This window comes from Herpailurus yagouaroundi, unplaced genomic scaffold (genome assembly GCF_014898765.1).
Source record: "Herpailurus yagouaroundi ecotype Mexico unplaced genomic scaffold, PumYag 199, whole genome shotgun sequence".
NCBI lineage: Eukaryota > Metazoa > Chordata > Mammalia > Carnivora > Felidae > Herpailurus > Herpailurus yagouaroundi.
In genome coordinates this window covers 14,699,357-14,714,229 of record NW_024412430.1, presented here as the reverse complement: position 1 = coordinate 14,714,229, position 14,873 = coordinate 14,699,357, and the positions used below count along the sequence as shown (strand labels likewise).

Here is a 14,873-nt window from a genome sequence, read left to right as displayed (position 1 = left end):
GAGAGAGAGAGAGAGAGAGAGAGAGAGAGAGAGAACAAGCCGAGGAAGGGCAGAGAGAGGGAGAGACAGAATCCCAAGCAGGTTCCACCCCATCAGCGCGGAGCCCTGTGTAAGGCTCGAACTCACACACCGCGAGATCATGACCTGAGCAGAGCCCAAGAATCGGACACTTAACCGACTGTGCCGCCCAGGCACCCCAAACATGCCCACCTCTAAGAAGCCTTCCAAGGCCAAGGCTGGCTTAGATGTCCCTCCCAGAGCACTCAGCTCTCTGCAGACACCACTTTGGGGGCATGTGTCTCAATTACTGGGTTTTTTGTCCGCAACCCCTCCTACCTTGAGCACAGCATCTTGCCTTCTGCTGTTTGTAACACGGTGTTGACACAGCAGGTGCTGAGTGAATGTCTGATGGGTGGGTGGATGAACATGGCCCCATGGAGCTCCTGAATGGCCCCAGAGTTTCTAACCATGGGGCTCTGGAGCCAAAAGCATGTCTTATTTCGTGCTGCTGCCACAAACCAGGACTCTGTCCCCTTCACAGCCTCTCCCAAACAACGTGGTCCTTCTCTCCTCCCAAACACAGATTCCTTCAGTTTCCCCAACTGAACTATCACCTTCCTTCTTGCTCTTCTCCATGGAATTTATTAAGTAATTATCATGCACCAGGAGATGTTCTCATTGCTAGGGTATAACAGAGAATGACGGGGGTATGAATTCACTGGTCTCGTGGTTCCTGAAAGTCTCAAGGATTGGTGGGTCTCCTGACAGACATCCAGGAAGTAAACAAGTGAGAAAATCTCAAATACCGGTAGTTTTTCCCCAAAAAAGATAAATAGAGTAATAGCTACCTGATCTCAAGACTCAGGATAAACCTATGGTAATCCAGGCGGTGTATGCTGAAAAAAGACATCATCCATGTAGGTGAATGGAATGAACAGAGGTCAGAAACGGACTTGCACATATACAGCCAATGTGATTTTTGACGTAGTTGCAAAAGCAATCACACGGAGAGGTGATGGTCTTCCAGAAGTGGCACAGGAATGATTGGATATCAATATGCAATAAAATTAGTGGCCTTCAACCCATATCTCACACCGTCTAAAAAAATTACCTCAAAAGAGATCATGGACTGAACCAGAAAATCTAAAAAATATGAAACTTGGAGAATAAAACATAGAAGGAAACCTTCGTGATCTTGGGTTAGACAGATGTGTCTTACATATGACACAGTTCCTAAAAAGGGAAAAATGATAAATTGTCCTTTATCAAAATGAAAAACCTATCTTTGAAAGACGATGAAAAGATGCATTATAAACTAGGTGAAGATATTTGGAAATCACTTATCTGGGGGAAAAATCATATGCCGAATATAAAAAGAATGTATACTAAATACTCTCAAAAAAGCCTAGTAATGGGAAAACATTTTTGGTAAGGGCCAAAGATGTGAGCAGACCCTCCATCAAAAAAAAGATATAATCGCCAAGAAGCACATGAGAAGATGTTCAGCATCATTAGTCAACAGAGAACTGAAAACTAGAACCATCGTGGCATAGTTCCATTAGATACATACACCTATTCGAACGGCTAAAATAAAAATTCTGACAATACCAAGTGCTGGTGAAGATCTGGACTGAGAATTCTCCCTCATGGTTGGTAGGAATACAAAATGGTACAGACAATTTAGAGAATAGTTTGACACTTCCTTAGATGGTTAAAAAAATCCGCTTACCATATGACCCAGCCATCCCACTGCAAGGTATTTATACAAGAGAGATGAAAACTCTGTCTGAATGTTTATGGCAATTTTATTTGTAATCACCAAAACTGGAAACGAGAATGCCTTGCAAGTGGAGAATGAATAAATTATGATCCGTCCATACAGTGAAGTGATTTTCAGTAAGGACAAGGAAAGACCTCCTGATATGTACAATAATACAGATGAGACTCAAATAAATTGAGCTACAGAAAGTGAAAGCAATCAGACTGCAAAGGCTACATAATATATGATTCCATTTCTATGACAATCTGGAAAAAGCAACACTCCAGATACAGAGACCAGCTCTGAGCTGGCCTTGGGGAAGGTTTGGCTATAAAGAGACATGGCAACACTTGGGGGCAATGGAACTTTCTAGATCTTGATTATAGCACTAGTAGTACATGTATGTATGCATTTGTCAAAGTGTGCAGAACCACAGTAAAAGGGGTGAATTTTACTGTCTGTAAATTTTTTCTCAATTACATGAAAACTTACCAACAAAAACAAAAACAAAAACAACCCACCAACATTACATAAAGGGATAGCAGAAAACAAATAGAACATTCTGCTAGACAGTGGCAAGGCCAGGGACGGGAGATGGGTGGTGTTTACACTGAGTAGTCTGGGAGGCCTCTCGGAAGAGGTGGCGACGAGTGGTGACTTAAGGTCAGGAAGGGAGTGGCGTGGACAGGTGTGCGAGCCGAGCCACCACCGACAGGAGCCCCGGAAAGGGCAAAGGCCTGAGGCGAAACAAGCCTGTTGAAACAGCAAGAAGAGAGAGAAATAAGTCGGTGCTTAGCCTTTGCTGTCAACCTATAAAAAAAGAAAAAGTTCTTCCAGTGAACAAAAATCTGGATCATCATCTCAGATCTGAATTTAGGCTATGCATAATCAAACTTACTAAATATAGTGGGTAAATATAGATCTAAGGCTGCCCATAATAAAAACTCCAGGAAGGGCATGGGAGTGGAAAGGAGGAGGGGCGGGGGACCAGGAGGGAGGGAGGGGACAGGAACACAAAACTAGCTTTCCTGTGCCTTTGGATGGAGGTGGGACTGACTTACTCTGTATCATAGAAATCACCTTCTCTGTTTTAGGTTTGCTTAGAAGATAGTCCCAAGGCAGTCACTAAGTCAAATGAAGGCCTGAGAAGCCCCTCGCCATCCAGGTTCAGATTTCACGTTCCAAACGTGCACTCTGCATTTTACAAGGATGATTAGGTTTATTTAAATTCTTTTTTTTTTTTTTTTTTTTTTTTTTTGCCCCCTGACTCTAAAATGTGCCTCCTAGTTTTATTGACAAGTCTGTTCCTTGGTGCTTCTTAGACTGGCTCTTTACAGCTTTCTGCATGTGAGCTGAACAAATATTTTTTTTGTTTGTTTTCAATGTGTGATTTCTCTGTATCACTATCTCGGTAAAGCCCACAGCATTGCTTTCGTTTTTGACGTATTTAAAAATGGGAATTTAACAAACCCCTACCTCATGTTTATATGAACGCGTATGTATGACATAACCTAAGAGCATGTGAGGAGTGATCTTCGCTTGACCATTTTAAGCTGTTCTCGCCAATATCTTCAGCACATCAGCAGCTCATCTCCAGCGCAGCCACGCGTGAAAGAATTTCTGCCTTATTCATGTAGGGGAATAATACGGTGTCAGGAATGCGCTTCATCGGCAATATCTGATGACTCTGTGTGCCGTTAAGAAAATAAAGATGGATGGAATCTTTGTCAGCTCTCTTAGGTTTGCAATAAAAACGTACAGTGCGAGATACCATGGAGGCCTCTCCTTTACTTGAAGACTTTCTCATATGTCACGTGTCAAATGGTGATAAAAAGACGATCTTTGCGAAGGGCAGGTTCTCCCCTGACCCCGACAGCTCTGATAAAAATGGATGTCACGTCAGCACACGAGCTAATGGAGCCCCCCCGGCAGCCCGCTCACTGTGGAGGGGCAGGGAGCTGGAATGACCTGGAAGTTCCCATATCCTCCCCAGGCAGCCAGTCACCCACGGCTGTGAGCCTTCCACCCGGCTGCTCTGTTCCTTTGTGCCGCTCTGCTTCTAACAGTCTTGCCCTTCTATCCAGCCCAACAGTCTTCCTCACATCACTGTGGGGCTCCCTTCCACTGCCCCTTCCCCAGCGTGTGTCGCTGCCCACCTTCCACGCTCACAAAAAGGATTCTTTCCCACCCCGACACCTCTCCTCCTGTCCCTCCCTTGGTCTAACCCTTTCTTGCAGCTCTGTGTGACCCCGGACCCTAAACACACACACACACACACACACACACACACACACACACACACACCTTTCTCTTCTATTAACCAACTTCTTTGTGGGTTGGAGTGAGTCTGAGTCACTTTTTAATTTCCTGCGATGCCTAAGGGCACACCCATGCATCAAAGGTGCTCAATACACGTACATTGATTAGGTACATAAATTTATCCTGAAGTTGAGAGTCATTGTAATTGTGGAGTCAGGCCCGACGACCTTGTAATTGCCTTTCAAGCAGAATAGGCAGAAACCAGTAAACCCTCCATCACAGAAAGCACTAAATTGCTGGTGCCACCGGTCCCACCCACACCCAGGGCAGGCATCCCTGATTGACCCCAGCACTCTTCCCCACCCAACCAGACAGGCCCTCACAGTCCTTCTCAGCCCACCCTCTAGGAAGATATTGTCAGTCTCTGCAAGAGGGCACAAGAGCTAAAAAGCATGACTTTTAAGGATGCAGAAAAATGGACAGTATTTCCCAATCTTTCAGTGATCCCAAAGATAGGTAGTCTGTATGAATTTGTAATTTTGCTGAAGCACAAATTCGATACAGATACACAAAATATATACAGTATGCAGTATATATATATAACTGTGGGTGTGGGTGAGTGCCTTTAGTCATTTAGAGAATGCATCTCTCTATAATCAATAACTCTCCTGATGTGTTCCTTAAATTTTTTTTCATCCTTGGGGTGCCTGGGTCCGTTAAGCTTCGAACTTCAGGTCACGATCTCATGGTTCGCGAGTTCAAGCCTGGCATCAGGCTCTGTACTGATGGCTCAGAGCCTGGAGCTTGCTTCAGATTCCGTGTCTCCCTCTCTCTCTCTCTCTACCACCCCTCCCCCACTCACGCTCACTCACTCTCTCAAAAATACACATTAAAAATTTTTTTTAAAACATTAAAAATTTTGTTCATTCTTTTTACCTTATATCCGGAAATGTAAATAAGTTCTTAGTTTTGCTTTTTAAAAAATGATGTAATGTAGGGTAGAGTTTATTTTAGTGGGAAAATTTAGTAACTTTACTACTTATTCCTGTCCTCCGATCTATAGGATTATTAAGATTCAAAGGCGATTGCTTAAGTGTCAATGTATTGTGTCTTGTGGGGAAATCACATTGCCATAGTGTCTACAGCTTTGAAAGTGATCTCAAAGTGTGTTCGCTGTGAATATCAAGAGTAGATTGTGGATCTGGGGAAATCTTGGAAGTCTCAGTCTTTCGTGACGCCATCCCATCATAATTAAGATAAGGCCAGAACCACGTTGTTGGCAGGAACTGGGGTCAGGAGCTGCTCTGAGATAGCCCACAGCCAGCACACCTGTGGGACCTGGAAGTCACACTACTTGAGGAACTCCAGGACATATACCAGGAAGCCAACTTCGATGCCATTAACACAGCGCTCTGACTGAAAACACCCTGCGCAATACATGTATCATATCTCCTTACAAGAAGTCCAGAGGGAGAGTGGATTCAAGAACCGATGACAGTATCTCGGTGATTTCATCAAAGACTGAGGCTCTTCCTTCTTCCTAGGCCAGCCCCCTTCAAAGGCGCAAGGCCGTGAAGCAAGTTACCGGAGTCACGTCCAGACACACGGACGTCCAGAGTCATGAAAGAGACGATCGCTTCTGGCATCTCCTCTCAAAATAATGATTATGGTAGTTAACACAACACTTAGTATGTAGCAGATGCTCTTCTAAGAGCTTTACAGATACTAACTAAATTTTGTCCTTATCACAACCCCATTAAGTGTATATTATCCTTAACCCCATTTAACAGATGAGGAAATGGCGGTAAATAAGGTGACGTAACTTTCCTAATGACGCACAGCTGGTAACTTCAGTCCACTTCAGGGACCGTGCCCTTAACCACAAAGTTATCTCTACTAAGAAAGCCTTTCCAAAAGCAACCCAGAGCCTTGCTTTCATGCTTGATTGGCCAGAACCGAGTCACATGGCCATCTCTAAACCAATCACTGAAGAGAGTCCTGAGATTGCTGCAAGGAGAGAGAAGCCAATGAAGCTGTATCACTGAGCTGGAGATAGACTCATCTCTCCCAAGGGACAGAAACTGAAAAAAAGTAGAATGCTAGTCCCAAAGAGAGGAGATGGACATAAATCAAGGAACTGGCATTTCCTGCTCTCGGGTACTGCCTAAAAACAGCCCAGCTTGACTAATCCCATTTCTTCTGCTTTGATAAAGCGAAAAGAGTGGGTTACCGTCGGTACCCACGCGCATATCTCGACCTCCTCTCTTGCTTGTAAGCACTCTAAAAATAACGCATCTTACAAACCTGCCTATTCCCCACAAGGCCTGGCCATAGGGCCTTGCACACAGAAAGTGTTCAAGAAATGTTTGTTCATTGTAATTGGATTTTCATTCTCAAGTCTGCTTAATTGAAGAGGTCAACAGTTGGCCATGCTCAAGGCAGGCAGATAATGCATTTTCACATTGATCTAACAATCAAATGAATTCTGAGAAGCTTCTCTTGCCATGCAAAATAGCATAAAATCACACATTAACATAGGTCAGTGCAAAAGCCCAAATTTATTAAATTGTTAGTGTCTTGCACTCAGCACCCTTGGAGGTAACATTAATGTCACACTTTTATTATGACTTGACATTTCCACTATATTTCAAGGAACACATCAGAGAATCGTAAGAGAGCAGGCTACATAATTTGTACAGCCCTATGCAAACAGAAGATGCAGACACCGGTCTGGGTAGATAAGTTAATCTCCCATTTCATGGGCCTCTTGCTCTGACCTTCAGTCGATAGGTGGCCCCCAAGAGATTGTAACTTCCCAGGATTGGGAGTGGGTGAGAAGGTCACATGGAGTTGCCCGCTGAACTTACTGTGATCAAATCAGCCCACAGCAGAGACTAGCATTGCCTTGCCCTACCCCAAGAAGCAGCAGGATGTGTGCCTGACTTTGACCCTACCTGTACCTGGGCAGAGCAGAATGTAGCAGAACTTGGGCCACCCCCACCTGGTTGTTGCAGTATTCAGGGGCAGGAGCAGAGACATGGGAGGCAGGCAGAGCCTGAAGTTTGGTGGGTGGATGAGCTCTCATCCCAGAGGGGCAGTAGGGACATGGGACCACCTGTGAGATAAGGCTTCAAGCCCCGGGTGCAGGCTCCAGGGTTCCAGCATATTTCACTTACAAAACACCAATTCAAAGATAAAGGTATTTGTGGATTTCAAGATGATGACCACAGGGCATTAAGCCCCACACCCTTCTGAGCACAGAACCCCATGAGCCTGCATTGATCACACACCCTGGCCACAGAGGTCAGGTGTGGTACCTTGTTTCAATGGAACATCCATGCATGGAGAAGGTAGACACAATTTTAAGACATGCTATTATACAAAAGCTTTTTTTTTTTAATTTTTTTTTTCAACGTTTATTTATTTTTGAGACAGAGAGAGACAGAGCATGAACAGGGGAGGGGCAGAGAGAGAGGGAGACACAGAATCTGAAACAGGCTGCAGCCTCTGAATGGTCAGCACAGAGCCCGACGCGGGGCTCAAACTCACGGGCCGTGAGATCATGACCTGAGCTGAAGTCGGACGCTTAACCGACCAAGCCACCCAGGTGCCCCAACAAAGGCTTCTTGAATGGATGAACTTACCTAATGGAATGGGCGAAGAAGTTGGGCAGTGAAGAGGGTAATTCCTCCCTGTACGACATGTCCCTTTCTGTAGCTCCTTTCCTAAATGTATGCCATGGACACTTGGGACTTTATCCTGCAGACAGGCAATGGGGAGCCTGTTTTCCTTTTTTTTGATTGGACGAGTAACATAATTGATGGGTCTCTTTTGTGACTGTGTGGAGTAGGAATTCAGGGAAGAAGAGACACTGGGCATGCAAATCAACTAAACTCTAGAAGGACTATTAATGAAAATGACATTATTAGCACAGGAGCTAAAGGTCTGGGCTCTTTAGTTAGAGCTACCTGAGTTTATTTATTTTTTTTTTAATTTTTTTTCAACGTTTATTCATTTTTGGGACAGAGAGAGACAGAGCATGAACGGGGGAGGGGCAGAGAGAGAGGGAGACACAGAATCGGAAACAGGCTCCAGGCTCTGAGCCATCAGCCCAGAGCCCGACGCGGGGCTTGAACTCACGGACCACGAGATCGTGACCTGGCTGAAGTCGGACGCTTAACCGACTGCGCCACCCAGGCGCCCCAGAGCTACCTGAGTTTAAATCCTGGTTGTCCTTCCTAGCTAGACGTGGGCCAGTCACACACCTTCTCAGCTCCACTTTCTGTATCTGTTGAAGTAATAGTGGGAGGATTCTTTGTGAGAGTTGAAAGAAATGATTGTGTATGAGGGACATGACAGTGCCTGGGTCATTACATGTAGCTCTTAGTATATTATCATAGGAAATGGATTCTTGCTAGTTTCTCGTAGTCTCACATTTATATACTTTCTAGAAGCTCTGTGCTGTCACTTACAAGAAGGAAACGCCCACATGCCTGACCACCGCCATCAGCGAGACTCTCTCCCCTCCGCAATTTTTCCTTCTCCTACTTCATAATCTTCTGCTCTACCTTTGGGCAGCAGCCTCAAGGTCTAGCTCTCCAATATGGCATAGCATCCTCTCTACAGAAGGAACTCTTGGCAGGGTCCCTCATTTACGAAAGGAATTTAGAAAAACCCACCTTGTGTTAATAGCCTAATTTTAAACACATCATCTCGCTAAAGAAATCACCTCATTCATGTGTCCATCCCTCCATTTATTCACCCTCTCTTGCCCCACATCACAAAGGATGATGATTTAAGGAAGAAAGAAGAGTACATTACTTAGATATGTAAGGTATATTGTCCCCATTAAAAACATACTTCATCATTGTTATAATAATGTCATCAGTAAAATAATTTATGGACATCCCACTTACCTGTAACTGACCAGGATCCAAGTTATGTGGGGGACACAACAGAAGCACTTACACCTCACAAGCACCAGAGGCTCCTGGCACAGTTTCCCAGGTGTTAAGAAATGCCTAGACATCAGGGTGAAAGAATAGGTTCATGAACACAAAAACTCTAGGGCCATAGTCTCTCGAACACGGAGCCACTGCGAGCTTCAGAATCAGGCACACTAGGTTTGCTCGTGTGTGGATGAAAGTGCCACCTACCACTATTTCCAGTGCTCTGCTTCCAGGCATATAAGAGGATCACATTTCCTAGGACCCTTCAAGTTAGGATGGCCTTGTGATTCCCTATGGCTTCTACAATGTGAGAAGTGATGCACGTCACCTCCATGTGGAAGCATTTAAGAGATGGTGTGAGATTCTCCAGGCCTGTTCCTCCTCCTTCCTCAGTAATTGTGGAAGCTACTGCACATAAAGCTGCCTTCAGCCTGAGTCCCTGACTATCTCAGAACTCCCCTGTCAACCTATGTTATACATGTAGTTTGAGCAAAAACAAACCTTTGTTGTCTTAAACCACTGAGCATTGGGAGCATTTCTTATCACGGTGTTATTTAGCCCATCCAATCCAATACAGCATCATTCCGGGCTCAGAGGATACACAAATAAACAAGATAGGCTAAGTCTCCCTTGCACATGGTGGCAGGAGGGATACATGTAGCAGACACACAAGTAAAGAAATACATAGAATATTGCAATGTGCAGAATGCCGTGAAGAATATAATGGCGGGGAAGGGAATGTGGAGGGCCGTGGAGGTTGCTACTTGGGCACCAGTGCTCAGAGGAACCTCACCAAAGTGCTGGGTGCTGAGCTGGGGAAGAGGAAGCCACCTCAAGATTTAGAGGAACAAATTCAGACATTTCACAGCAATTCGGAAATTCGAAGCTGAGGGGGGTAGGACCGAATCTATCCCATCTACTGGCTCACTCTGGTTGCTTTTGATAAGCAGAGTGTATGTAAGAATGGAAACAGGAAAATCCAGATGCAGTAAAACAAATGAGAGAGGGGGTGTTGGGGTAGGTTGACAGTGACCAGGTTCAGGATCTGGTGTGGAGATGGTAGTAATAGAACTTGCTGGTAGACAAGGCGCCTGGGTGGCTCAGTCGGTTAAGGATCTGACTTCAGCTCAGGTCATGATCTCACAGCTCGTGGGTTCCAGCCCCCCGCATCAGGCTCTGTGCTGATGGCTCAGAACCTGGAGTCTGCTTCGGATTCTGTGTCTCCCTCTCTCTCTGCCCCTCCCCTGCTTGTGCTCTGTCTCTGTCTCTCTCAAAAATAAATAAACATTAAAAAAAAAAAATTTTAAGAACTTGCTGGTAGATTGGCTGTAGTAGGAGAGGAAAAAGAGAATCAAGATCAACTCCTGGGTTTTTGGTCTGAGCCACTGGTTTCTATTTACGAAGATGGAAAAGGTGGGGAGCAGGTCTTGGAGAGAAAATCAAGAGTTCTGTTGTGAGTTTGTGGGGTTGGAGGGGGCCACTTGATGGCGAAGTGGAGTTATCAAGCAAGTGGTTGGATGTGTGCATGTGGACTCGGGAGGAGAGAGTCTGGAGATAGGGGCTGGAGAGTCATGGAGCATTAGGGGTGGTAATTCAAGCACTGGCTTGGCTGTGGTCCCTTGGAAGGTAGCATGGATAGGAGAAGAGAACCAAGAGCTGGGAACTCTCACATGTAAAACTTAGAAAAGGAAGGGTCATCAGGAGAGACTGAGCAGTTGGCCCAGTGAGGTCAAAGGGCTGGCGTGACATGGAACAAAAGAACTTGTTTCAAAGAGGAGGGAAGAGCACTTTATGCCCAATATGGCTGGCAGGTCAAATATGATGGAAATGGAGATTTGGCAATTGGAACAAGTAACAAGTAACAACTTGCTTTGTGGGAGTGAAGAGGGAAGAATGACGAAGCAGAGAAAGTAGAACTAGACAGCTCTCCCCCAGAGTTTGGATGTGCAGAATGGCAAAAAAAAAATGGGGTGAGAGCTGAGTCCCTGTATCCAGATCTGCCTTGACAACATGCGTAATCTCATGTCCTCCAACTTTGGTTAGACTTGAGCCCCATCTTGAGCTTTACAGACTACGTGTGGGCTGGAATCTTTTCCTGAATCTTCGCCTCACGTCTGGGAACATATAACTGTCTGCCAGACTACCCTGAGCACAACTTTCTGCCTACCAAAATCTCCACTTAAAGTAAGACTAAACCACATGCCCTGGAGAGATATGGACAAAAGGAGAAAGAAAAAAGTGTCATCTTTTCTTTCCAAAACCGGAACAGTTCCACGTACATGAGAGCAGTCGTTGACAATGCTATGATGTCCCCCAAAAGGCATTGACCATCAAGAAGGTGAGTAGCGATGGTAAGAAAGTCGGAGACCTCACGTGAGCAGCAATTCAAAGCAGGATGACAGATGGCCACAATGCTGGGAATTCTTTTAATTTTTGAATTGTCAATATAGTCTCATGGTTCCAAACTCAAAATGTATAATGGAGGTGCAGTGATGTCTCCTTCCGACCCCTGTCCCTCAGCCTTCCGTTCACGTGTCCAAAGTCAACTAATGTAAGTTTCTCGTCCTTCTTTCCACACACACCTGCAAATACATAGGCATCCTTTCCTTTCTCCGTCTTTTGACTCAAGTGCTGTTATGCCCTGCGTACTCTTCTGCATCTACAAAGCCAGAAATTTGACAACATGGAAGGAAGTGGATTTTTACAGTTTCACCTAACAGCTACTGAATTCATGCTAAATATTTTTTGGGAAAGTTTTTTATTAGGTAGTAGGCATGATACGTGGAGTCTAAATTGAGTTCTCATATGTCTGGGAGCATCTGTTGAATGGGGTGAACCTGTGAGGAGGGGGAAGGTTCCCAGGAGAACAAAAATAGGAAATGTGACATTTGTGCCTAAGCATTCCGATGCCAGTTCCCAGAGACTGTCACGGAACCTAGTCATCACTGATGTGATGTGCCTGCTCGCCATAATCCCATCCCTTCCAGCACTTCTGGGAAGGCTCTGCCCTCCTGCCAGCACACCCACGGGGTGCCTTGGCCAGCTCTCTCTGAAGTCCGTCAGCTGCCAAGATCACCACCTGTCCCCTGTCAAAATTGGCCTTGAACTGCAAATGTCTCCCTCCTGGCTGACCATCCTTGGATGCCTACATCAGGGTTTATTGTGTAACCAGGTCCCATGTTCCTGGTCTGATGTCCCACCAGCAGCTGCCGTGTCTGAGCCCTTCTCCTAGCAGGGAGCCTGTGCCTCTTGAATGCGAACCAATTCTAATACTTGAAAAAAAAAAAATCGGGCCCAGTTTTTAAAATTATCATCTGATATGCCAAGCAAAGTGAAGCTCATTTTCAAATGATTCCCAGCTGTCATAATAGCTTCGTGCCTGGATGGCTCAGTCATCGCAGAACTAAGGAGGGCAGTTTGATTTCATATTTGACCTGGTAACAGGAATTGTGATTGGAAATCAACTTGAGATGCTTAGAACAGCTCCTTGTAATCACATCAATTAACATCGGTACGTTGCTTTCCTGTGTATAAAGCACTTTTATGTACACTGTCATAATATGTTAGGGGTGATGGTGGCTTTAAGGAGAGAACAAAATGGAATGATTTTACTGCCTGAGCTTAGAAACAGGAAGGAAACAGACAGGTTCTTACAGAAGGAAATAGCAGAAGCAGACCATGGTGCTAAAGCACAAAATACGCATTACCTGTGCCGAACCCAGGGAGGCAAGAATGAAGACATTGCCAATTCAAGAGAGACACTCCGTGGGAGGAGGGTCAAGCCAGACTGAGGTCCTGTAACGAAGTGTTCAAGACTGAGGGCTGTTGGACACCTGTCTGGCCAGAGAAGGTTGTTTGTTCTTTCATTTATTACATCGGTAATACATAGCTTTGATTAAAATATCACGACGGCAGATAAACCAGAAAATAAGTAGGACATTTAGGCTTCTCTGTCTAGCCTGTCTTATGGCCACGTTCCTGGAGAGAGATGCCTGATACCCATTCCCATCGACACCCCCCCCCCCATTTTGCTGCTGCTTCCCCGATTTCCTGGAAAAGCACTTACCAGCTCCCGGTCCAACCTGGTCCCTCTTCCAGTGGTTTGGGAATAAGTATTTTCCTAGCCGTTGATGACTCAGTAATGGGCTTCACTGATGATAACTACACTTCCTGGAGAACCAGTAGCCATAGTTATCTCTCTTTTCAGAGGCTGAAATGCACGCTATGTCCATACAAATGGCGGAAGAATTCTGCTTGATTCATGTCATGGCAATGAATGCCAAGCAAAACCATGATTCACCACATCTGGTGATTTTGATCTGCCAATTCTGCATAAATATTTTCTTTACGGTACTTTCCACAAAGAGTCTCACGGAACTGGCTCGAACACATCTTTGGGTTTCTACTCTCCACCCTCACTGCCTTTGCCTATCAGAGTCCCTTGCATACAGCAGGTGATCAATAGATGTTTACTGAATGAGAGTCTTCTTAGTTGCCGTGTGATGAGCCTCCACTGTTGAACGGACTCAGTAGGCTTTGTTTTTGTGTATTTCCCTCCCGGATGAAGCCACTGTCCTGATGAGCAAAAGTGGGGTGACTTGAGGGTTGATTCTCCCCAACTTGGGGGTAAACATAAGGGCACGTGTGAGGGTTAGTGTCATGACTAGAATGTGACAAGTCCGGGGTGTGTGTGTGTGTGTGTGTGTGTGTGTGTGTGTGTGTAGGCATTAGTACTTTATCCCTGGTCTACAGGAATTTTCCAACATGAGACTTTTCTTGGCAGAAGCTAATACGACTTCTTTCTCCTCTGATGTTTCCCTCCTCAAGACTCCCCTCCCTACAGAATTCTCATCCATCTTATTGCAGTTGTACCCAAATGCCTCCAGTAAAAATTGACCTGAATTCTTGGAGAAAACTAGATTCAGGCCGTCATGGGCAGGACACAAGGCGGAGGTGAGCTCTCCAAAATGCAGACCACGAAACAAGAGTAGGAAAGCTGTCAATGAGATCAGGACTGGCCTAGCACTACTGGTATACAGTTGAGGGTGTGTTGTTGTTTTCTCTTTTCTTTTTTATGGACAGTGCTAATAGTGCTTGTAGGCTGTAATTATCCCAAGTCCTACCCTGGTCCAGAAATGAGGACAGGAGCAGGGATGGGACACAGGAGGCAGGAGAGGGAATGAGTGCAAAGGAAAGTTAAATTAGAGGGAGAAAGAGAGGGGAACTGTAAGTGGAATCAATGGAAATGGCAAGGTTTTACCAATAGCCCTTTTCCTAGATGGAAGTGTATCCATTTGTATTTCTGTCTACTGGGGCACCTGGGTGGCTCAGCCGGTTAAGCATCCGACTCCAGCTCAAGTCATGGTCTCATGGGTCGTGAGTTCAAGCCCTGCATCAGGCTCTGTGCTGACAGTTCAGAGCCTGGAACCTGCTTCCGATTCTGTGTCTCCTTTTCTCTCTGCCCTTTCCTTGCTCTCTCTCTCTCTCTCTCTCTCTCTCTCAAAAATAAACAAACATTAAAAAAATTATATTTCTGTCTATCTATCCGTCCACCCATGCACTCTTCCATCCATCCACCCTGCCTTTTTCCGAAAGAATTTACATTGATTTCCAAGGATAAGTTGTATGTGATGATATAATATAAACTATAATTGGATAGAATAACACAGAAATACTAGGATGGGGACAAAATGGAGCCGAGAGTTGGGCTGACCCCACACGCTCGCTGGATTGGATCTCTGTGCTTCTCTAAGGGATGGCCCGTGGCAAAGAGAGGCAGTGACACCCAGACCCAGAGGGAGCATCTTGCTAAACCCAGGGCTCTGGCCTGTGGCATGTGTCTTCCTCTTCAGATCTGTCTCTCTGGTCGTGTATGGCTTGGACTCAGCACACCCAGTTGGGTTCCA

General features: G+C 45.3%; 1 protein-coding gene and 1 long non-coding RNA gene across 3 annotated transcripts in view; one reads left to right on the top strand and one right to left on the bottom strand.

Moving 5' to 3' along the window:
* LOC121013687 (histone-arginine methyltransferase CARM1-like) overlaps positions 1-3,532 on the top strand; it is a 108,494-nt gene extending 104,962 nt beyond the window's left edge. Inside the window, exon 12 of the mRNA XM_040449447.1 lies at positions 2,854-3,532. Coding sequence (XP_040305381.1) covers positions 2,854-2,863 — 10 coding nt within the window. The 3' untranslated portion in view covers positions 2,864-3,532. The remainder of the gene's footprint in view (positions 1-2,853) is intronic.
* On the bottom strand, positions 3,345-13,574 carry LOC121013688 (uncharacterized). 2 transcript variants are annotated; one of them, XR_005782860.1, is made up of 5 exons: positions 12,675-13,574; positions 8,935-9,039; positions 8,231-8,306; positions 7,663-7,986; positions 3,345-3,446 (listed from the first exon to the last, which is right to left on the bottom strand). It is a non-coding gene; the product is annotated as an uncharacterized LOC121013688 (long non-coding RNA). The 2 variants fall into 2 exon arrangements; XR_005782861.1 differs by having other exon boundaries at positions 13,034-13,574.
* Positions 13,575-14,873: the final 1,299 nt, after the last annotated feature.